At 44.8% G+C, this 24,453-nt stretch overlaps 1 protein-coding gene across 7 annotated transcripts in view; it reads left to right on the top strand.

The window, feature by feature from the left end:
• Positions 1 to 24,453, top strand: part of PLEKHA7 (pleckstrin homology domain containing A7) — a 236,738-nt gene that overhangs the window by 174,505 nt on the left and 37,780 nt on the right. For all 7 annotated transcript variants that reach the window (XM_049890554.1, XM_049890555.1, XM_049890552.1 and 4 more), the window contains 5 exons: positions 3,993 to 4,168; positions 11,315 to 11,785; positions 20,275 to 20,797; positions 21,323 to 21,409; positions 24,143 to 24,196. In XM_049890554.1, the coding sequence (XP_049746511.1) occupies positions 3,993 to 4,168; positions 11,315 to 11,785; positions 20,275 to 20,797; positions 21,323 to 21,409; positions 24,143 to 24,196 (1,311 nt within the window). The remainder of the gene's footprint in view (positions 1 to 3,992; positions 4,169 to 11,314; positions 11,786 to 20,274; positions 20,798 to 21,322; positions 21,410 to 24,142; positions 24,197 to 24,453) is intronic.

Below are 24,453 nucleotides of genomic sequence, written 5' to 3'. Positions count from 1 at the left end.
GCCATCTTGGGACCACTGCATGTCTCCTCCCTGCTGTTCCTTCTTAAATATCTTCTTCTTATGTAGAATGCAGCATGAATGTTATTTCCTCAGGCATGTCTTTCTCCATCCAGACCAGGTTCCCCTGTTATACAGCATCCTGAACGTCTTCCTGATAATACTTATTGTAATTATAGTTATGTGTCCATGGTCTTTTTTTCTACTTGGCCGTACTATACTTTGACCTTGTTTAAGGCAATCTCCCCAATTTCTAGCATACTGCCTTTCACATAACAAACCCTCAATAAATGATAAATTATTGTTGAACAGTTAGAGAATGAGTCAGCCAACCAGTTGATGGGCTTTGGCCTTGTCAGCACGCCTTATTTCCCTACTTGGGTTTCTCTGTTCTAAAGGCTGGTATTGGGGGTTGAGTTGCAAAGATTGGCGGCTCCTTGAAACAGTTCCATATCAAGACATGAATTACAAGAGACATCACATCCTGGGGGCATTATATTTTTAAGGTAAATTCTTCATTGCTTCCATCCTTGTTTCCTTTGGGTATAACCTGGCTTTCTTCAGTTATGCAAAGTTGTCTAGGAGGATTGTGTTCACTGGAAAGGGAAGAGCAGAAAGGAAGGGAACCTATTTGAGGTGAGACTAGACCAGGGGTGAGACGATCTTGGTTCTGGCATCTTCCTCTGGCTCAGGGCACTCTGCATCACTTGGCCAGATGAAGAGGGAATACTCCCCCCACCCTGCCCCCCACTTTTCTTTCTTTTTTTTTGTGATTGTGGTAAAATATAACAAAATATTTTGCATTTCAACATTTTTACATGTACAATTCAGGTACATTAATTACATTCATCATGTTGTGCAACCATCACCACTCTCCATGTCCAGTTTTCTCCATCACCCTTAACAGAAACTCCATGGCCTGCCCTAAGCAGTGACTCCCCCTTTCCATCTCCCTCCCAGCCCTTGCTAACCACTAATCTACTTCCTATCCTTATGCATTTGCCTCTTCTAGATATTTCATATAAGTGGGATACAGTAGTTGTCCCTTCATGATTGACTTATTTCACTTAGCTTAATGCTTTCAAGGTTCATCCATGTTGTAACATGTATCAGGATTTCATTTCTCTTTTTGGGTAATATTCCATTATATGGATATACCACATTTTGTTTATCCACTTCTGTTGATGGACATTTGGGTTGTTTCTACATTTTGGATATTGCGAATAGTGCTGCAAAGAACATTGGTGTATAGGTTTCTGTTTGAGTACCTGCTTTCAGTTTTTTGGGATATTTACCTAGGAGTGGATTGCTGGGTCATATGGTAATTCTGTATTTAACTGTTTGAGGAACACCAAGCTGTTTTCCACAATGGCTGTACCATTTTACACTTGCACCAGTAATGGATGAGGGATTCCCCCGCCTTCTTGCGCTCAAAGTTACTAGTTCTATTATGCCCAAGCATGGGAATAACGTAGTTGAGAACCTGCTCTTCAGAGCCAAGAGCAGCTGGGCACAACACATGCTGGCAGTTTTATTAGTGAATAAAATTATGTTTGCTATTGCATGTAACTCCTTTGTAATGATGGAGGTAACTGCCAAGGCCCATTTGCCGACAGATAAGCAAACACATGTCTGCATGCTTAAAATGTGTTCCATGGTTTATACAGCAGGGACCTACTCTCTTGGTCATACCCTTGTGGGCCGCCTATGCTTGTGGGTAGCCTTTTACCTAGTAAGGTGAGTAACTGTCCCAGAACCTTCTGTGACTGAGTTGAAAGGCTGGGAGAGCGTATCAGAAATCTTATGGGGTCATTGTCCTGTGGAACTTTTCCAAGAACTTCTGCTGATTTCAGGAAGACGTGTACAAGTTCTTTCTCATTCTATTCTTATTGCCACATCTCCACCCTGCTGAAATAAGAAAAATCCTTCCTGAGGCAGTGGATGACACCTTATACAACGTGGAAGAAAATCAGGTTTGCATCAGCCTCTGTAAGGGACCCTTAGCTGTGTGCCATGTTTGTCTGCCCTCCCTTGGCATACCCTGAACGGACTCAGATATGTGAATGTCAGAAGCAGGTTGATATTTAATATGCATTTTGGATCTGGGCGATTAGGAGTGTGAGGAGGAGAAGTGAATGGTAACAGTTCACCTGAGAGGTTTTTATCCATGCCCAGAAGTGATTCCAGAAGCATGTCCTTTCCAGCTTTGTAATGGTTTCTTTCATTTAGTTTTCTCTGAATGACCCTTATGTGGGGTCTGCCTATCACTGTGGATCCCGATTATGGGACTGGTGATCTGTATAGCAACACTAATTTCTGGGTAGGACCTGGGAGCGTTATAAAGAGAGCCCTGGACTCAGATCTGGATGTGAATCCTGGCTTCAACTCTTCATTCATTCATTTGTTCGTTCATTTAGCAAGTATTTAATGAGCACCTACTATGTCCAGCCATTTTTCCAGGGGATACAGTAGTGGACAAAATAGGCAACAAAACATCTGTTTTCTTGGAGTTTGTATTCTAGGGGGAGAGACAGATGATAAATAAACAAGTGTGTAAAATTAATACTGCCAGGTAAGGATAAATGCTGTAAAGAACCTGTTACCAGGTATGGAAATCTAGAAAAGTTACTTAACATCTCAGACCTTCGTTTGCACAGCTATAACACAGAGATTCTGTCCCTATCTCACAAGGCTGTTGGGATTAAAATGAGATTATAGTTGTGGAAAGGAGCCTTGGTGGCACAACGGTTAAGCACTCAGTTGCTAATCGAAAGGTCGGCATTTTGAAACCACTGAGCGGCTCCGAGGAAAAAAGACCTGGTGATCTGCTTCCACAAAGATTACAGCCAAGAAAGCGCTATGGAGCAGTTCTACAGCATCACACACGGTTGTATGAGTTGAAATTGATTTGAAGTCACCCAGCAACAGCAACATAGCTGTGGAGGGAGTCTTTGGGTGGTACAAATTGTTAACACACTTGGCCACTAAATGAAGGTTTGGAGGTTTAAGTCCACCCAGAGATGCCTGGGAAGAAAGGCTGGCAGTCTCCTCCTACAAAGGGCTATTGAAAACCTTATGGAGCACAGGTCTACTCTGACTCTGGCATACGTGGGCCCACCATGAGTCAGGGTCACCTGGACAGCAATTGGTTGGTATAGCTGTGGACATACCCAGGAGACACATAGTAGGCACTCAGTAAATTTTCCTCTTTTCACACCATCTTTCTATGCCAATTTGGTGAGGTTTCTCCTTGCAAATTTAAAATACAGGCCCCTGCTTCTCAGAGAACAAGGGGAGAAAGACTGGAGTTGTCTCTGGCTTGTAAAATATCCTGGTCACTTGTCAGTGGTCATTCTGAGTACCTCCTCACAGGTTCTTTGCAAGGATACATGTGAAAGCACCTTGAGGCTCCCTAGCCTGTAGTAGGTGCTCAGGAATTTTTAGTCAAGCATTAGACAGCTCTGTCAAACTTTGTGTGGCTCTTTTGGAGAGACGGACAGCACACATCATATTTCATGCCCAGCCAGTGAAGCACAGTGAACATCCTCACCAAGCCACCTGCTGTTGCAGCTGATTTTGACTCGATTCCAGTCTGACTGTTACCAAAGAAGGAGCTGTGTGCCTCGGAAGAACCAAAACAGGCGTTCCCGAGAGTCTATTTCTATGAAATGAGTTTTTTTTTTTTAAATGTCTGTTTCGCATATAAGCCTTGTCTGTGTGCTCCTCCTTAAATGGAAGAAAGATAAATAGAAAACAGGTTCAGCTGCAGGGCTTTTACTGTCAGAAACAGGCACGTCTGTCACTGGGCCTGACTGCACTAAGAGGGGGAATCCAGCCTGTGACGTTTCCCAGGTATGGAAACATCTGGCCAGGTGGTGCTTGGGCTTTTAGCCTGGAAGTGGGGAGAGGATGGCTAGAATGTCTTCTTGTTTTTGCTCCTAGAAGGGCCATGTGTACTAACCCTCCGACTTGGGTCCCTGTCTCCATGCGTACAGGCTGTGCACACGGGGATGCGAGCGCTCATCTATAACAGCTCCACAGTGGGCTCTCAGGCTGAGCACTCAGGCATGAGGACCTACTACTTCAGCGCCGACACCCTGGAGGACATGAATGCTTGGGTCAGAGCCATGAACCAGGCTGCACAGGTGCTGTCTCGATCATCACTGAAGAGGTCAGTCGTGATGGGGGATCTCTGCCAAAGTTGTTCTTATTCTAGGGTGACAATCCAGATACATCTGTTTTGGTGCCTGAAATTCCACCATTCATTACGCTGTATTAAGCCTTGCCCTGTCTTTGAAATCGTTTTTAATAATGAAAACTTCCTGGAGGGGAATGTATAAACGGCTAAGAAATAATGTCTGGAGAACTGGAAGGTCCCCTAAAAGTTATCTAGTCTAATCTCTTCATTAAACAGAAACACTAAAGCCTGGAGAAGTAAAATGACTGCCCAGGATACACAGCCATGGAAAACTGGTGTACGTGTTTCTCAGTTTTTCTTGTGGATGGTAGAAGGGGCAAGCCTGGGACACCAGACTGGGAGAGGGAAGAGAACAGGCAAAGAAAGATCTTGCAGACTAAAAACGTACCACAGACTGCCCACCATGTTGCTGAGGGCTGACCTGGGAATATCTTCCAGCTGCCCTTTGTGTCGAGTGGTCCAACTAAGTATACCATTAAAAAAAAAAAAAAAAAGGATCTTGAATTCCTGAGTCTCTTGGCTATAGGCAGTTCCCTGAGAGGAAGCATAGAAGGAATGAGTGGGGTCAGGAGCTCAGAGAGAACAGAGTAGCCCTGTATGAAGCATGGTTGATGACACCTTGAAGATCATTCTGTATCAGTACACATGGATTGACTTCATTTTTGACTGTTGTATGGTATTCCATAGGGTAGATGCACTATAATGTATTTAAGCATGTGGCAAACCTTGGACAGTTTTTCCCCCTCTAAGTTTTTACTGTTACAAAGAGTGCTGTAATGAAAAGCTTTCTACAACCGTCTGCATGTAGAAGTCTTTTAGATTGCTGGGTCAAAGTACAGTGCATTTTTTATTTTAATCAATACTCCCAAATGGCACTTTAAAGAAAGCCACATATTCCACCAGTGAGAGTACTCATTTCCCCACATCTTTGCCAGTAGTTATAGTATCTGGTTGTTTTAATATCTATGTTTCCATGGTGGTGAGATCTTTTATATTTATTGACCACTTATGTTTCCTTTTTTATGAATTGCCTGTACCAGTTCTCTGCCTATTTCTCTGCTGAGTTATCTGCCTTTTCTCAATGCTTCCTTTCCTATGTGCTCTGGTATCTGCCTGGCTAAGAATGCAGCTTAGCCTCTTGCAGGGGTTGATGGTAGGCTCTCCAGGCTGGTGGTTAATGGAATCAAGATGCTGATGGCCAGTGTCTGGTATTCTGGCACTTTTTCGTATTCTTTTTGATTCATCTGAGATCACCAACAGGTTCTGTTAGCCCATGTCCAAGTCCTCTTAGGGCCCTGGGGAGCTGGTAGCTGGGCCTGGAGCTCAGTCACAGGAGGCTGGGATTTTTCCCTTCTTCTTCCCCATCTTGGACTTTTGGTTTCTCTTAACCAAGTTTGTTTTTCTTTTCATGGTGAAGATATGGAAATAAATCCCCAAATTCAAGAATTCAGCCTTCTCTGCTTATGTTGGAGCCCTGGTAGCTCACTATGAGTCAAAATTGACTCAATGGCAACAGGTTTTTCTGCTTTTGTTGTCACCTTCCCCAAGCAGAGATGCCTTATACTTGTTATTGTTTTAACTAAACAAATCTTATCTCATTCTAGACTTTAGTTTTTTTTTTTTTGCCTTTATTTATGTGGGCCCATTCCCCTTTGTATTTGTGCTTGATTTGGTGTTCCACCTTCCATTTCTCAGACATGTCCTTTTATAATTTGAGCTCCAAGAACTCTCTGTGGTGTTATACTGGTTTCTTTTTTTTTTTTTTTTTTTGTGCTTAAGGTGAAAGTTTACAGCTCAAGTTAATTTCTCATACAAAAATTTATACACTTGTTATGTGACACTAGTAGCAATCCCTACAATGTGACAGCATACTCTCCCATTCTATCCTGAGTTTCCCTTGTCCATCCAACCAGCTCTGGCCCCTTCCTGCCTTCTCATCCTGCCTCCAGACAGGAACCACCCATTTGGCTCCTGTATCTGCTTGAACTAAGAAGCACACTCCTCATGAGTATTATTTTATGTTTTATAGTCCAGTCTAATCTTTGAAGAGTGGGCTTCGGGAATGGTTTTAGTTCTGGGTTAACAGAACGTCAGAGAGCCATGGCTTCGAGGGTTCCTCCAGTCTCAGTCAGACCATTAAGTCTGGACTTCTTACGTGAATTTGAGTTCTGTTCCACAATTTTCTCCTGCTCCGTCAGGGACTCCCTGTTGTGTTCCCTGTCAAGGCAGTCATTGGTGGTAGCCTGGTACCATCTAGTTCTTCTGGTTTCAGGCTGATGGAGTCTCTGGTTTATGTGGCCCTCGTGTCTCTTGGGCTAATATTTTCCTTGTGTCTCTGGTGTTCTTCATTCTCCTTTGTTCCAAGTGGGTTGGGACCAACTGATGCATCTTAGATGGCCGCTCGCAAACTTTTAAGACTTCAGACACCGCTCACCAAATTGGGATGCATAAAATTTTCTTAGTAAACTTTGTTATGCCAATTGATCAAACTTCCTGGAACTGTGGTCCCCAGACTATACTGGTTTCTTTAGATCAGGAACGGCAAATGGGTTTCTTCTTGTGTGCCCACTTTGCTCAATTAATAGTGGCTGACTGAGGTACTGGTTAGAGGAGAATTTGAGGATAAGACTTGGCTTAACAGGAAAAAAAATTTTGTTGTTAATTAGTGACATCTGCATTGAACAACGGAGGGTTAATTTGCTAGGCAAGATGTGGATCTTTCTACTTTTTTCTACCTGGAGAGTTTGTGATTAATCACCAAACTTTGGTTTTTGAATGGTTCCTTCCTGTCTTTTTTTTTTTTAACCAACTAGTTCTACCCTCTGAGTCAGAATAAAGACACAGTAGCACTTCCTCTTGACATTCTGAGAGATTAAATAATATTTTATCAGAATAAGATGTTCAGACATTTGGCTAGTTAGAATTATTCATCAGGCAGGAATAAATCTTGCCTCTCCTCCTATTTGATGACCTGCATTGGAAAACCTCCATTTCTCTAAGCGTGTGGCCCCAACAGTAGCATTTCTTTCTCTCCCTCTTTGAGTCCCACTCAGATGCTTCTATCCTTATCCATACAAACATTGTTCTCTTTATGAATGGTGGTATGTTAGGACTCTTGATTACAAATGACAGGAAACTCAGCCAAACTTACTTAAGAAAAAAGGAAATTTATTGGTTCATGTCACTGAAAAGTTCAGGATAGACCTGGCTTTAGAAACAGCTGGATTCAAGACTCAACCAATGTCATTAAAAGTCACTTTTCTCAGTGTCTGAGCTTTGCTCACTTCAGGTTTGGATCCATTCTTGAGATCCACATGGAGGTCCCTGGCAGCTCTAGGATCTGGTGGCAAGATAGCTGCAGTAGCCCCAGACTCATGTCATCTAGGTTAAAATCCAGCAGGAAAGAGCCAGAGTCTTCCAGAAGCTCTAAGATTCATTCTGATTAGGCAGGCTTAGATTGCTTTTATACCTTAAACCACTTACTGTGGCCAGAGAATGTAACACGTGGTTGACACAGGCCGGGGATACATGCTTCACTCTAGGAACCAGGTGTAGAGCCCTACCCAGTCCATGGGGACTGAGAGTGAGGTAGGGATGGGCAGATGAAGGACAGAGGGCTTAGGGCTTTAGGGCTAGGGGTGGAGGAAGAATCAGTGACTGCTTAGGATGGGGTAGTCTAGCTAGTGTTCAGGCTAGATGATTTATCTTTGACTTTTTATTACATTTATTTTTTTTGCCTTAAGTACCTCTTCCCAGAGCTTAGTCTCTGAAGCCAGACAGACCTGGGTTCAAATCCCAGCTCTTCTACTTTCTAGATGTGTGATCTTGTAAAAATTTTGTATACTTTTTTAAACTTCAGCTCTTCTTAGTTCATAAGATTGTTACAAGGATTAAATTAATTAATTAACATGGCAAAATTGGTCTCCAGACATTCCATATATTTTGGAACAGTCACTGATTCCAGGTGCCCATGATGACAGGAACAGCAGCCCATCTGGAAACTTCTTGTCTTAGAAACATCTATTCTGTGCGTGGCCAAGTTCCCTGAATGACACAGTCACTGACAGCCGACGGGTGCTTCATTCTTTTCTACCATTGTGCTAAATTGAGCATTGCAGATCTGTTTTGTGACAAGTCTCTTGATTTGAGAGGTCATGTGTTAAGTTGTAGGAAATGCAAGGAGATGGGGAGAAACCAAAATACCTTTTTGCCTTAAATCCCATAACTTAGCAAGTTAAATGTTTAAGTCAGGCAGGGTGTAAAGTAGGGAACATTATCTTCACCTTTCTTACATGTAGCCACAGAGGCATTTAATGTAAATCCCAGCAGCCATGGGAATGAGGGGCTGGTCATAATCTCAAAGGCTTGGGGGCTAGAAAAATGCCAGGTGGCAAGCAGGCTACCATTCTTTTAGCCACAGTCTAAAGATTTATTTTGCAGTAAATGCTGGCATTGATATGAAGAAGATTTATCATTTCTAATCAAATTTATTTTCAGGAAGTACTTGTATATGTGAGAATGTGTATACTCATAAGCTACCATTTATCTGTGTGGCTGGCATGTTGCAGTGATGCTGGAAGCTATGCTACCAGTATTTCAAATACCAGCAAGATTATCCATAATGGACAGGTTTCAGTAGATTGTCCAGACTAAACAGACTAGGAAGAAAGGCCTGGTGATCTACTTTCAAAAGTTAGCCAATGAAAACCCTGTGAATCTCTACAGAATATTTTCTGATTTAGTCCTAGAAGATGAGTCCCCTAGGTTGGAAGGCACTCAAAATGCACAGTGACTGCAACAATGGACTCGAGCATACCCACAATTGTAAAGATGGTACAGGACCGGACAGCATTTCCTTCTGTTGTACATGGGGTTGCTGTGAGTTGGAGCTGACTAGACAGCAGCTAACAACAGTATACCCATGTGGACACACACAGTAAGGACTAAAATTTGTAGTCGTAAAATTAGCTCTAAGGTTAGAAAAGACTAGCAAACTCTATAACTTGGGGTTGGTTTTTTGTGAGAACAGTATTAAATGTGGTTACCATGTTTAAATCAGGCTCTAGGATCACCTGACTTTGAAGGCAGAGGCTCTTTTCTCCGCTTCTGCCTGTCTTAGTGGAAAATACATAGGTGCTCAGTGAATAGTGATTGACTGGTAAAGAAAGAAAAATCTACATTACAGCTGGTTGGACTGGGACATTGTATTCATGTTCCTTGGGTCCTAGAGTTGAAGAAACTCTCTTTTCCCTTTAATGTCATACATGTAGGTGGCATATTTGTTTCACTGTCTGGCTTTTATGACAAGGTGCTGTTTATCTTTGGGGTGTGAATAACAAGGTAGTACAGTTACTTAGGTTTCACAATTGGAGTAACTGGTTGGAAACATCAGAGCAAATGAAACCCAAAGCAGTATGCCAGGCTATAAAGCCGTGTGATCCAGAGAGCAGCAAGATCTCTAATCTAGGCAGCAGCCTTAGCACAACCCCCACGGGCGGTTTCCTGAATTTGAGAAATAGTAAAGAAGATAACGGGCATTTTAGGCAACTTAAAAGACACTGGTTGGAATGACAGTGATGTAGTTATAGAGGATTAAAGGAAGAAGTTAAAACCTAAGATGTGTACGTTGTGCAGCAGAGTTGTCCCTTTATAAGCCTGCATAAGGATTGTTTTTTCTTAAAGTGTTATCTCCTGACTGTCTCCCATATGTTCCTACTACTGGAGCTCATAGACCCACTGAACCTTAGTGATGGAAGGGCCCTCAGAGATGGCCATCCATTGTTGCCATTATAAAATGATCTACTAGGACTTCTTCCAGTGCAAGTAACAGAAACCAAACTCAAAACTGACTTAAGTGAGAAAGGGACTGTGGTTTAGACATGGCTGGATTCAGGAACTCAGACCAAGTCTTTAGGATTCTTTTTTTTCTTCATTTTGTAGCTCTGCTTTCTTTGGTGTTGGCTTCATAAAGTCTCAGGACTAACTCTGACTGGCCTGGATTGGGTCATGTGTGAACCACTAAACCAATCACTGAGACTCTGAAGCCTCAGTTTAATGGGGAAGAGTAGAGTCAGCAGCACCCAAACCACATGGACTAAGAAAGAGTTGGGGAAGGGTGGCCCCAAAGGAAAACTGAAATGCTGTTACCAAAAGAAAGGGAATCAATACAGGAAAGAGGGATAAAAGATGTCCCCTAGTGATAGGATTGCTATGAATCAAAATCTACTTGCCAGCAATGGGTTTAGTGATGGAAAAAAGGAGATCCAAAGAAGCACTATTTTTCACACACACAAAACAACCCATTGCCGTCGAGTCGCTTCTGACTCACAGGGACCCTAAAGGACAGAGTAGAACTGCCTCATAGAGTTTCCAAGGAGCGCCTGGTAGATTCGAAATGCCAACCTTTTTGGTTAGCAGTTGTAGCTCTTAACCACTAAGCTACCAGGGTTTCCTTTTTTTTTCCCCACAAAGCTTTGGGTTTTCGTGGAAAAAAGTATTAGTACCTAGGCAGTGAGATGTGTAATTGGTTTTTTCTGTTCTCTAGGCCTTTAGGCCTAGGTTAAGGTCAACATTTGGGCCTACACATAATAAGAAGCAGACCTTGTGCTGGGGATTGTATTTTCACTTTATATTTACATTCTAACTAGACCCCATGCTAGACTGATTCTCATCTGAGCCTGTGTTGCTTATTAGCAGCTGAGATTCTGAGATTGTTACATGGACAATTGGGGTCTGGCTATTGACATATAAACGAAGCAGCATTTGCATCTTATACTATTAGCTTGAAGTGGAGATCCCTCTGGCTTGGTGATTTCCTGAAGTGATGGATTTCAGGGCCAGGACCCTTTTACCAAGGAATACAAGTAGACTGGCTGCCCCAATCCAAGGGTCCCTGGTAATTTTTCTAGTCCATCTGGGCTGGGCTGGAGTGTGTTTCCCTGCCTCCCTAATCCAAATTCTGCAAAGCTTATGGAGCCCCTGCTGTGTCCCTGGCACCAGGTAATTGGAATATAGGCAGAGCTAGGAGTCTGCCCCAGTGTGGCAGGGAGAAAGGTACCTTATAGTGGGAGACACAGCTGTGGTGTCTGGAGTGGGCTGAATGTGCTGCTGTCATTGCAGGGATGTGGAGAAGGTGGAGCGGCAGGCAGTTCCCCAGGCCAACCACACAGACGCCTGTCGAGAGTGTGGCCGTGTGGGACCCAGACATTCAAGAGATTGTCCTCATCGTGGTCATGATGACTCCTATGGCTTTGAGAGGCAGGAACAGGAGGAAGAAGGATACCGTTCCCAGAGGGACCCACTGGAGGGCAAGCGGGACAGGAGCAAGGCCAGGTCCCCATACGTGTCAGCTGAGGAGGATGCCTTGTTTGTGGATTTACCTGGTGGCTCGAGAGGCCAACAGGCACAGCCCCAGCGTGCAGAGAAGAATGGCATGCTGCCAGCCTCATATGGTCCAGGAGAGCAGAACGAGACTGGTGGGTACCAGCGGGCCTTTCCTCCCAGGACCAACTCTGAAAAGCACAGCCAGAAGAAGAGCAGCCTTGCTCAGGTGGAACACTGGGCAAAGGCCCCGAAGGGAGACGGCAGGAGGTCAGTAATACACTCAGGATCACTGCTAATAACGAGCATAATGTAAAAACGGTAGTTATCATTTACGTAGCACTTGCTGAATGTGACCTTAAACTCTTTACCTCCCTTATCTCCTTAAATCCCGTAACAACTCTGCAAGAAGGAGGCGATATCCCCAGTTTATAGACAAACTGGGTCTCGAAAGTGAAGGAACCTGCCCAGGGCACACAGATAAGTGACAGAGCCAGGGTTCAAACCCGGGTTGGTCAGTCTCCAAAACCCACAGGAGATTATATCTCTGGAGGCTTCTCTGTTCCCTGAGAGAGTGCCTTGAGCCTTTCAGCATGTAGATAGTAACTGATCTTCTCCTCTTATGCTGCTGAGTCTCTGCATCCTTGAAATATTTGTAGAAACCAGAGTAAATACAGTTCCATTTTTAATTCCAGGCACATAGAGAAGAAAGTGCTTAGGCACTGTTGACATTAGGCTTTATCATATCCGTTCCTTCAGGAAGCAGTTTTTAAATTATTTAGAAGGCATGCATCTCTTGCTATTTGCAAAGCACTGTCTGTATTTTATTATAATTTTAGATTAATTAGGACATGTTTATGGACGTGAAGAATTTGCAGTCACCCAACATCCTGGTTAATCCCCAGAAGCCCCTAAATCACTAGTGGGAGATGTAATAGCAAAGCCATTTTGCATTCAGAAACCTCCCTATGGGCTGGAGTGGCCACAGACCAAGTCTGCCACCTTCCGAGGGGCAGATTACCCAATAGGCAAGTACTCACGAGCTTACGTGTGCTTGCTTACTAATCTGTAGTGTACAGTTTCACCTGTTTTTCACCACATCAAAGATGTGGTGAAACCCATGTGAAATTGTCCATTGGCTGCCGAAGATTTCTCAGACTAGACAGCTCTTGTCACATCCCAGTTCTAATGCTGCAAGTCCACGTATGTTTGAAGAAATTTGCCAGATGACTCAGATGCAACCCACCCAAAATAAGAGAGTTTTAGTTTACCTGTTGGTTCTTCAGATTTTTATTAAATACCTGTACATAGCTTAAGAACTTAAATAGTACAACCCCTACCCATCCTACTCCTGATTCCTGCACCTTTGAGGCAGTCACTCTCAATTCATTTATCAGTTTTCCCTGTTTGCCTCTGTATGTACAAATAAGATAAATATCCTGCCATTTCTTCATTTTTCAGTTTTAGTTATCTGTTGACATTCTATACTAGAAGATAAGGATTTAAGTCTTTTATTTCCCCTCTCTACCCTTTCCTTTCTAACAGACATACACTTACTTTATCCCAGCATAATTTTTGATTAAATCACTAGTTGGCATTTAACATTATTAGCATGATGTAAATATTTACCGTGTAGTGTACTAGAATTAAATTTTTTTTGTTGCCCATTTTTTGTTTTCCCCAGTGTTGTTAATTGTCATGCTTTTAGTTAGCTTAGTTTTCTTTTTACTAATCACTCATTTATGGCCAAATTCATAGCTAGACATGTAAATGTTCCTTAGCTCAGTACCTTCAAATAATGTCAACAGTACGCTCAAAGGTAAAAAATCCAAACACATAAGTGTCCTCCAATCTTATCTGAGAATCCTAGTTCCACTCCTGGTTAGTCCCAAAGATCAACCATTGTGTTTAAAATTAAAGAAAGAAGGAATCTTGTTCTTCCACTTGGATTTTTCACTTAGTGTATCTTAACGTGTGTGTGTGTGTGTGTGTGTGTGTGTGTGTGCACATCTTGGCTGTTTTTTTCATATCAGCACATATAGACATATCAGTCATTTTGAATGTTGCAGAGTACGTTATTGTATAGATATATCATTCCCTTATTGATGGACAATTAAGTTGCTTACAAATATTTCCTATTACAAACTATAGTGTAACGAATATCCTTGCATAGTTATCTTTGCATGCAAGGGCAAGTATATGTGAAGGCCAAATTGCTTGAAGTGGAATAACTGAGTCAAAGAGTACATGCAGTTTTAATTATGAGAGAGATTACAAAACTGCCCTCCAAAGATGCTAAGATGCTGTTTCAGTTTATACTCTGCCAAAAGTGTTTGAGTGTCTGTTTTCTCCCTCACATCAGCCCTTAGGATCCCTGCTGGCACAGTGGTTAAGAGCTACAGCTAACCAAAAGGTTGATGTCCAAATCTACCAGCCGCTCCTTGGAAGCCCTGTGGGGCAGTTCTACTCTGTTTCGTAGGGTTGCCATAAGTCAGAATCACTCCATGACAGTGGGTTTGGGTTTGTTTTTTTTTTTGTATCAGCACTCAGAAACTACTGTTTTAGGTTAACAGTATGGAAGATGATTTAGATGGAGAAGAGACTTGAAAAAAGAAAATGATTGAGTGTAATGTGATCATAGTGTGGGTAGGAGATGCACATGGCCTAACTGAAAGCAGTGAAGATGGTGAGGATTGTGAGGAGGAAAAAAAAAATGTTGCCGTCAAGTAGATTCTGACTCATGGCAACCCTATAGAACAGGGCAGAACTGCCCCATAGGGTTTCCAAGGAGCGCCTGGTAGATTTGAACTGCTGACCTTTTGGTTAGCAGCCGTAGCTCTTAACCAATACGCCACCAGGGTTTCCGAGGAGGAAATGGATAGGATAAATAGACGTTAAAGTTGGGTAGTTTACAGGACTTGGTGAGCTGACTTAACCTCATGGTGGAAGGTGGGGAGGGCACAGGTGGGGTTGAGATTAACATTCAGGTTTGGCTTGTTTAATAAGGTGGAAGTGGTGCCATGCATAAGATGCAAGCATAGGAGAAAGAAGTTTGGAGAGGATGTGGTGTCTATGGGGTATCCAGGTGGAGATGACCTGTAGGTCATAGGGAATGTGGGTTCAGGTGAGAGAGGTAGAGGAGTCATTACCCTAGAGATGGTGACTGATGCCTTGACAGTAGTTGAGATTACCCAGGGTGGAATACTTAGGGCAATGATCCTCACCCTGGCCTGGCTGCACAACTGATTATGTGGGAAGCTTAAGAAAATAGTAAGAAGCCCAGGCCCTACCCCAGGGAACTGATTTCATCAGTCTGTGGCAGGTGAAGGCATCAGTATGTTTTAACAGTTCCCCAGATGATCCCAACGTACAGCTGCAATTGAGAAACTGGTCGCTTGACTGCACATTATAATCACCTGGAGAGGTTTAACATTTACTGAGGCCTGGGTCCCGCACCCAGAAATTCTGATTCCTTTGGTCTGGGCAGGAGCCTGGACATCAGGTTTTTAAAAAGTAGCCCCCCTCCCCAGCACACACACAACCCGATGACTCTAATGTGCAGCCAGGGTTGAGAATCTTTAGCTTAGAGTGAACAATAGCAGAAAGCCAAAAACAGAACCTTGGGAATTGCTAGCTCAAGGGTTAGGCAACAGTGAAGTCCCCATGAAGAAGACTGAGCAGGAGAAGTAGGAGGAAAACTGGAGTGTTCTCAGGGGAGAGCCTAATTGGAAGGAGCTCAGTCAGCCGTGCAAGGTGCTGCAAATAATGACTTCTGGGTCGGTTGCCTTCCAAGAAGGCTGGGTATCACTGCAGGAAGTCTGGAACCTCAGGGTCTCTGTTGGTCCTGTGCTTAATAGCAAAGGCCATCTGTTCCACTGGAGTCCCTGAGTGGTACAGTTAACGCCCTTGGCTGCTAACTGAAAGGTTGTAGGTTTGAGTCTACCCAGAGGCACCTTGGAAGAAAGACCTGGAGATCTACTTCTGAAAAATCAGCCATTGAAACTCTGTGGAGCACAATTCTACTCTGACACACATGGGGTTGCTCTGAGTGTTAGTCAACTCGACAGCAACTGGCTTGTTCACCTGAGCTTCCTGATGGGCTTAAATGGGCAGACCTGAATTGCCCTACTTAATAGAGCTAGAATTTAGAAGTTAGGTCAGGAGGCAGAGTAATAGGACGGGAGGGCAGGAAGAAACCAGGAAAATGGCATGGCCAGTGGGAAACCCTTTGTGGCACGGGTACAGAAAGGACTTTTAAAAACTAGGTGACTGATAATACTTTTATAAATTGTTGGTTGTGAAATGTCTCTATAAAACTATTTCTGTCAGCTCTTAAGTCTGCATTTAAAGTTCTACACACAACAGCCTGTATTTAGGGGTGTGGGATGCATCATGGAGCTAAAGGATGAGAAATCAGTTTACAACCTTGAGCAAGGAGTTGAGAGGTGGACTGGGGAGCACCCCAGGCTGCCATCAGGACTATAGCTGAAAACAATTCATTGGCTTTAGAGTTCATTGAACACGGTAGAAGGAATTTCATTCCAGTGGTGGAAGCAGATATCAATGAGCTGAAAAGGGAGTGAAAATGAGAAATTGAAGGCAGAGTATAGATTATCCTTTTGAGAAGAAAGTGCTGTCAGTCTCTGAGTGAGCAGTGTCTGCTCAGCCTGATAATCCACTTGTATCGAAAATTTTGCATCTCACAGTCCCAGATTTTTTTTTCCATTGAAGATATGTGTATAATTTCCTATAGTCAAGTAATAAATAGATCTGTCTGTTTAATAAAAAAACTTCCTGCATTTTCCATTTGAAAATAATAGAAGATGCATATTTCCACTTTGTGTGTGTGATTAGGACCATCCTTATCTCAATTTTTTTTTTATCTCAATAGATGGAGCATGCAGGGATTGGGAGGAGGTTATTTGGATAGCAGTATGATCCCGTATGGAGCTTTGGTGGTGGAGTAGTTAAGAGCTTGGCTGCTAACCAAAAAAAAGGTCAGCAGTTTGAATCCACCAGCTGTCCCTTAGAAACCCTATGGGGAAGTTCTACTTTGTCCTATAGGGTTGCCATGAGTTGGAATCAACTTGACGGCAATAGGTTTGGTTTTTTGGTTTTATGATTCTGTATTATTAGCCCTAGACCACACAAGAGGTTATTTCTAACTGTTCTTTCAGTACTTGGAGATATGTACTATATTTTGCATCACTAAACTCCTTAAGAATGATAGTTTTGGAGGGACAAATTGATATACCGTAGAATCTTATAACATTCTAAGAGACGGTTTTGAAATTCTAACCTTTCAATTTTTCTGGTGTTTAAAGTAATGCATATTTGGTAAAATAAAAAAGGGGGGGCGGGGGACTCAAACACTACAATAAGGAACAGAGTAGAAAGTGAAAGTGAAAGTCCTGTGATGTGAGGGTTAGGGAAGGAGTTAGGGTCAGGAATATCTTCTGCATAAATAATCGTTATGAAAAATGAGTTTATATTTCAACATGACCATTTTGTAGTGGCTGTGCAGAATACCCTGTCTCATGCTTTCTGTGAAGGGAAGACCACACAGCCACAGAGCAGGTGTGAGGGCAGGAGAGCTTGAGCCCTTTTTTTTTTTTGGGTAAGGGGTGACGGGGCAGCAAATGGATCTGCTCTCAGATTCAGACTGCTCTGGAAGCTCCTGCCTGCTCCTGAGGGCATCCTCACCTCATCTTAGGACCCTACCGCATATGTCCCTCTCTCTGCCATCGGTTAGTTATCATCGTTTGGCTTCTGGAGCCAGGGTTCACCAACATTGCTGGTACCGTTGGGTTCATCCCCAAATGGCCATCACTGGGGGGATGGCAGGACAGCACACAACCAGAGGGTATAGATTGAAGGATCAGCTCAGGGCCATGGGGCACTGCACAGTGGGGGACTTCCACCATCCAGACACTGCCCACACCAAATGTGGGCTGCAGAACCAGACTGGAGGGGTATGGATGGGTGGAAGCACAGCTAGGACACACTTTGCGTAGTTTACATTTTGCTCCTGGCAGAGTAAACAATGGCTAGCAAACTGCCCAGTGGAAGCCCCCAGCTTGGTTTCTGCCACTGTCACCGCCATTACCCCTGTTTGAGGATTCAGGATTCCTCAGAGATCCTGAATCCCGTGCTGTTGGAACATCAACAGCAAACCCTGCCACCTAGTGGCATGCAGACAGGTTTCACTACCAAGACCAGTTGTCTGGGTTGAAGAGACCTTAAAGTCACCCCCTGTGATTATAATGATAACACTAAAAAGGAAAAATAGGCTATCGTTTTTGAATGACAATTATTTCTAATCCTCACAACAGTCTGTTAAGTGGTTCTTCTTATCCCCATTTTATAGTAAGGGAAGTGAGACCCAGACTGTATATAAAATGACAGTTACCTGAGGTCATATGGAGCCCTGGTGGCACAGTGATTAAAAGCTACAGCTGCTAATCAGAAAGTCAACAGTTCTAATCCACAAGCCACTCCATGGAAACCCTGTAGGGTCACTGTGAGTTGGAATTGACTTGACGACTGTGGATCGGTTTTTTTTTTTTTTTTTTGAGGTTATATAGCTAGAAGTGAAGGATTGAGTTGAGCTTAAAAACAATTAAAACTGCAGTTCTCAAACTTTAGCACACATCAGTCACCTGGAGGGCTTGTTAAAACCCAGACTCTGGACCCCACCCCTAAAGTTTCTGATTTAAGAGCTCAGCTGCTAACTAAAAGGTCAGCAGTTCAAATCCACTAGCCACTCCTTGGAAACACTATGGGGCAATCCTACCCTGTCCTATAAGATTGCTATGAGTTGGAATCTACTTGATAGCAATGGGTTTGGTATTTTGGGGGGGATGGAGCCAGATAATTTGCATTCAAATAAGTTCCCATGTGGTGCTGATGCTGGTGGCCCACGTGAGTAGCACGGACTTAGAACACCATCTGGTACGTGTTAATTAAGTACTATGTAAAAGTTTGTTAGATAAAATTGATTGAAGGAGAGTCAGGATTACAAACCCTGGTTTGTCTGACTCCAAAACCTAATCTCTTTTTCCAACGTCTTACAGCCTCACAGTATAGACATTTAAGGTGTAATTAAACTCCATACTTTGTCCCTTGCTAAATTTTTCTTCTCTGAGAATAAGATGGCAAGTTGGTAGTATTTTTCAAAATCATATGAGTTTTTGTATGCTGGAGCATTTGTTGAAGGGCTGGTAATGTGTTCAGGCTTTCTCAGACTGTTGACAATACTGTAGTGTGTGAGACACAGTTCCTGCCCTTCAAGGATTTACAGCTTGCCTGGGGAAGAGATGACTTGCAAGTATGAAAAGGTTACATCAGTACAGGACCTTGGAAAAGTTACAGACAATATGATAATTAGGTCAAAGCAGAGGAAGACTGCAGCAGTTGCAGATGGCTCCCTGTGGAAGAGGCATGGCACAGGGTCCTGGAGAATGAGTAAGATTTGGGTAAATAAGGGAGCCTGTACAGGTGGGGGAAACCCTGGTTGCATAGTGGTTAAGAGCTACAGCTGCTAACCAAAACGTTGGCAGTTCCAATCCACCAGCCACTCCTTGGAAACCCTATGGGACAGTTCTACTCTGACCTGTAGGGTCACTATGAGTCAGAATCGAATCGACGGCAATGGGCTTGTTTTTTTTTTTTAATACAGGTGGAGAGAGGGAAAGACAATATTCTGAAAATACACACAGGAGGGAGGGATGTACACACCGGGCAAGTACTTTTTGAGTATCAAGTACGGAGATTGCATTTCTCTTTGTTGTCTCATTTACTCCTCTGCACAGTCTTATGAGGCAGGGAATACTGTTCTCATGCTAGAGGTAAGGAAACCAAGGTTCAGAGTATTCAAGCAAGTTGCCCATGGTCACATAGTCAGCAATTGGTGGAGCTAGGATTCGAACCCAGGTCAGCCTACCTCTGCCCTTTCCACTGAGAGAGGCTGGGCCAAGACTTGGATGAGGCTTTCTCAGGCTCCCCCAGGTGCATGGTCACACCTGAGAGGGGCACCTGGCTTGCCTCATGCTAGTCCTGGCTCTCGTAGGAGAAGAAGAAAGCAGGTCTGAAAGAGGAAGGTGCTTGTTGGGCAGATGGGAGATCCAGGTAGGTTGAGGTTAGATGATGAAGAGCTACCACTGTCAGGCTAAAGAATTTAGATTTTACATCATAGAACAGTGTGGAGCAATCGAAGTTTTTGGAGCAAAGAGTGGTTGGATTATCAGTTGACTGTGTGCAGGGTGGAAACTAGTTAGGAAGGTCTCGCGGTTGCCTGGGTGGAGGTAAATAATGAACGTGTGGACTGGAGTAATAGGAAAAGGGAAGAATGATGCCAGCCATTTCCTGGAAGAGCTTCCAGAACTTTGGTGCTAGGATAAAGTCAGAGGGAAAAAAATCTTGGTAGCCTGCAGAATTATGAGGCTTTTCCCAGAAATATGCACACCCATTGGAAGACCTGACTGATGGCAAGAGGGAGAGAAGGAGAAGGCAGGTTGGATTACATTGCGCTTGAAGTAACAGGGGTAGGGGAGTAGCCAAGTCAGCATGGCAGGGTGGTTGGTAGAGAAAAATGTTTTGAAGTCCTCCACAAAGACGGGAAGTGACTGAAGTCCCGGAGGTCTCCTTTGATAATTCTTTTGGGGTTTTTACAGGATTCCCTCACATGCCCGGCTTTGTTTCCACAAGCTTGGCAGACCACTTGCTTGGTTGTCTTACCTGTCCTTCCCCTTTCTCCTCAGCCTTCCCTCGGAACAGACACTTCCTCGCCAGGGTCCTAGCCAGCCCCTGTCCTTCCCAGAAAACTATCAGACTGTTCCCAAGAATACCCGACACCCTTCGGGGAGTTCCTCACCCCCACCCCGCAACCTGCCGAGTGATTACAAGTACGCGCAGGACCGAGCCAGCCATCTGAAGATGTCGAGTGAAGAGCGCCGGGCACACCGGGATGGCACCGTGTGGCAGCTCTACGAGTGGCAGCAGCGCCAGCAGTTCCGGCATGGTAGTCCCACAGCGCCCATCTGTGCAGGCTCCCCAGAGTTCACTGACCAGGGCCGGAGCAGGAGCATGCTAGAGGTGCCCCGCTCCATCTCCGTGCCCCCGTCTCCCTCTGACATCCCTCCTCCGGGGCCCCCAAGAGCCTTCCCACCCCGGCGGCCACACACGCCAGCTGAGAGGGTTACTGTGAAGCCACCTGACCAGAGGAGGAGCGTGGACATCTCACTGGGGGGTTCTCCCAGGAAGGCGCGGGGCCACACCATCAAGGTGAGGCTTGGGTCAGGAGGCTTCTGGGGCCCAGCATTAGGGTGCCGGAGCCTCTTGTGGTTTAAGCACGAGTCTGAACGATTTGGGATAATAATGATAGCTAACACTTATGCAGTACTTTTTTGTGCCAGGCACAGTTCTGAAGATTTTGTTTTGCTTAACTCTAATCCTTAAAACAGCCCTGTGAGGTAGATGCTGTAATGCCCATTTTACAGATGAGGACTCTAAGGTGTTGAGAGGTGAAGTAATCTACATAGATAGGGTCACACAACTGGAACTCTGCTTCCCTGCAGCTTGGAAGGCAGGAAAAGATGTCTGTGTTAGATCAGCTCAATTATTGGTAAGTTTTAACTCTCCAAAGTGCTTTCACAGTTTATCATACTAACCCAGTGAGGTTAGGATGCATCCCCATTTTACAGATGAGGAGCCTAAGGCTCAGAGAGGTAAAGTGCTGTGTGGTAGTCTGCTTTGGTAGTGAGTGGTAGATGCCCGACCTCAGCGTGACTTCTTGCTCCCCACCTGCAGAACTCCTCTCATGTGGACAGATGCTCCATGCCCTCCATGGGTTACATGACCCACACGGTCAGCGCTCCCAGTTTACATGGAAAATCGGTAAGCAGCTCCTCACCTCCTTCTCCAAGTGAATGATATGAGACAGTCCACAAAGCACTATCTCTTTGGGGTTTTTCCCACTGGGGCTGCCAAAGGCAGTCTATAGGACAGCTATTCACCCCATTTGAGAGTTGAGGAAACCAAAGCTCAGAAAAGTCCAGTGACTTGCTCAATGTCATCAGGTAACAGTGGGTCCTCTCCAGGTGAGGTAAAGAGCTTAGAGGGATATAGAGGGGAATATTGGGCTTGTCTTCACTTCGGGGTAGAGTTTGCCTGAAGCTTTTTCCAGCTACCTGCCTTTCTCCCTTTAGCTTCTCTCCTTTCTCTCCGGGTCCTCACTTTGACTACTTTGTTTTCAAAGCTCAAGTCTGGTGAGGCTGCACTGTTGGTTGCTATACTCCTGAAAAAAACTACTTCCTGCAGCCCCCTTTCTGCCAGCACCTTTATTTGCCCTAATGGCAGAGTTAATGCAATAATTGCTTAATGATGTCACATCAGTGCTGTTCCGGCATGGGTGAAGAGTAATTATAGCGTCGTGCTCCTATGGTGGCTAATTTCCCTGTGATGCGTCTACACACCTGCAGCTGGAGGAGCTCTCACTGCTTCTTACCCGGTTACGGCGGCACCAGGCCAAGCTGGCCAGTGTGCGAGATTTTGCCGTCGGCCAGTTACTGCAGCACCAGCTGACCTTTCCCACCTCCCAGGTCAGCGCTGGTGGGCTCTGTCTGCACCGGGCCACTCGGGGGCAGGAGTGACATGCTGGCCTATGTTCCCTTGTGCCCGCGCTCGAGTCTGTATTTGTTGTCTGGCTGTCTCCCTCGTTCCCTGCCTGTTTGCTTTTGGATGCAGCCGCCAGACATGGTCTGGTAGTGGTGGAGCCCACGTCTCTGGTGCTAGGGAGGGTGGCTGCATGTGGTGTGAGTGACCTGAACTGTGGCTTCTCTGGCTGTAAATATTGACTGCCAGGCTGGTGTATGGTCATGTCCAAAGGGCTATGCTGGTTCTTGTCCTTGTTGGCACCTTGGGAACTCCTTGGACTGTTGAAGGGCCTGGGTTAGACTGGAGGGAAAATGCATAGTGCCCTCTCCTATCTCGATAGTGTCCTGCTGATTAACAAAGCATCTTCACATCACTTATCCTGTAGAACCTCACAATAACCTGGGAGAGGTTGGGCAGGACAGGGGTCATTGCCACACATGAGGCAGTGGATCCAGGAGAAATGACTTGCCCAGGGTCCCTCAGCCAGTACCGTGCAGACTGGAGCCAAAGTCCTGTCTGGCACAGTGTTCTAAACTCTTCCCAGGGTACTGGGGTTCTGCAGGCAAGCTCCTGGAGGAGTGGCCTGGGAACCACTCTCCCAGGCTTCTCGACCAGCTTAAAGATGCTCCCCAGGCTTGTCCTCAAGCAGAAATGGATTCAGCCACATGAGGCTTGTCCCTCGGGGCTGCAAAGAGCTAGACAGGAGACAGCTGAGGAAGGGAGGGGACCATCACCTTCCTTAGTATTTTTTTTTTTGGGACTCAAGAAATGCATTAAAAAAAAAAAAAAAAACTGAACAGAAGGGCACATGTGCAAAGACCATAAGTTGTGAATCTGGGTGATTTTTAATAACATGCCCCTGCTCTGTTCTTATTCCTGTGGAAAGTGAATAGGGACGAGCTGATGGGGAAGTAGAGATGGGTACGGGAACAGTTTAGTAGACAGAGATAAGATCTTGCAAGCCACTAGTGTCCTTGACAATGGTCCTTCAGGCCCTCCCATGCTTAAAAGCACTGCCTGAGCTTCTCACATCATTATTTGCGTGATTGTTTCACATCAGAGCAGTAAGCAAGGACCACCATGGCCATCCTGGCTTTTCTTGGCTTGCTGGGAGGCCCTCTTAGTCTGTTGAAAAAGTGGTTCCTGGACTGTTTTTCTTAAGCTTTGATGGCCCCTCTACTTCACAGTTAGCTTCTGTGATCTGCTACACAGGAGAGCGTGAGTTCTAGGAAATAAAGAGTCTTATTCTCACTGTTCCCAGTAATTATTCTGAAGAACTCGACAGACTGTCAGAGGTGCCATCAGCAGATAGATCTGACCCTGGCGTTCTCTCCACTGGCTCCTCGCACGGCCACATTGGCTCCGTGCTAAGCGAAAAGAGCCAAGACTTACAGGAAATTCCCAGTGACTGCTGTTGCTTATTGTTCTGGAGCCCAATTTATGTTGGGATTTCCCTGGGCCACCCACGCCATCACCCTGCTTCTTCCAGGCACCCATTTACACAAGTCAGGGGGTCATCTTGCTTCATGCATTTGAAGTGACCCATTCCAAAGGTTTGATGAAAGAATTGGCACATTGGTGATTGATGGACCGTAACTCAGGCGTAAACATGTCCTCTTCCAGGCAGACCTCTCCCTAGTCTCAGGAGCTCATCACCCACCTTAGCTACGCTGCTGTTCTAGCCTTCTGGTGGGTGTGTGCTGTCACCTCCCTCCCCATCAAACCCTCCTCCCAGCCAGCAGGAGATAAGCTGGCCCTCCCTATACTGACCCGCAGATCTGCCATGCTGAAAGGGGCCCCTGAGCTGCAGCGAGACATTTGTGCTTCCTCTGTGGCCCTGGATGTGCTGGTCTGCTGGGGTCCCTTGTCCTTCAGCCTGTACAGTGTGAATGATTCACATGTGAAGTACTGAGTTATGGAAGCCCTTGGTGTTCATAACTGTTTTTTTTTTTTTCCTCTCTGCTTCATTTGAAGGCTGATGATACCTACCTCCAGCTGAAGAAAGACTTGGAGTACCTGGACCTAAAGGTGAGTAACATAAAGGGTCTTGCCTCCCATGGACACTCACCTTTCTGAGAGTGTCGGCCTCCTTGAAGCCAAGCCCTAAGGCCATGCAGGTCTTATCAAATTTGGATCCCACATGCAGATGTGTCCTGTCTGAATCAGAAGAGTTTCAATTCTCACAGCCTTAAACTATGGGCTCTCCTGACTTTCCTGTGAATCCTGCTGTTTTGGGCTCTCGCTCATCTTGATCTCTTCTTCTCCTTGGTCAGAACGAAAAGATG

Source organism: Elephas maximus, chromosome 7 (genome assembly GCF_024166365.1).
Source record: "Elephas maximus indicus isolate mEleMax1 chromosome 7, mEleMax1 primary haplotype, whole genome shotgun sequence".
Taxonomy (NCBI): Eukaryota; Metazoa; Chordata; class Mammalia; order Proboscidea; family Elephantidae; genus Elephas; species Elephas maximus.
Note: the sequence above shows the minus strand (reverse complement) of the source record. Positions and strands in the feature narration are given on the sequence as shown.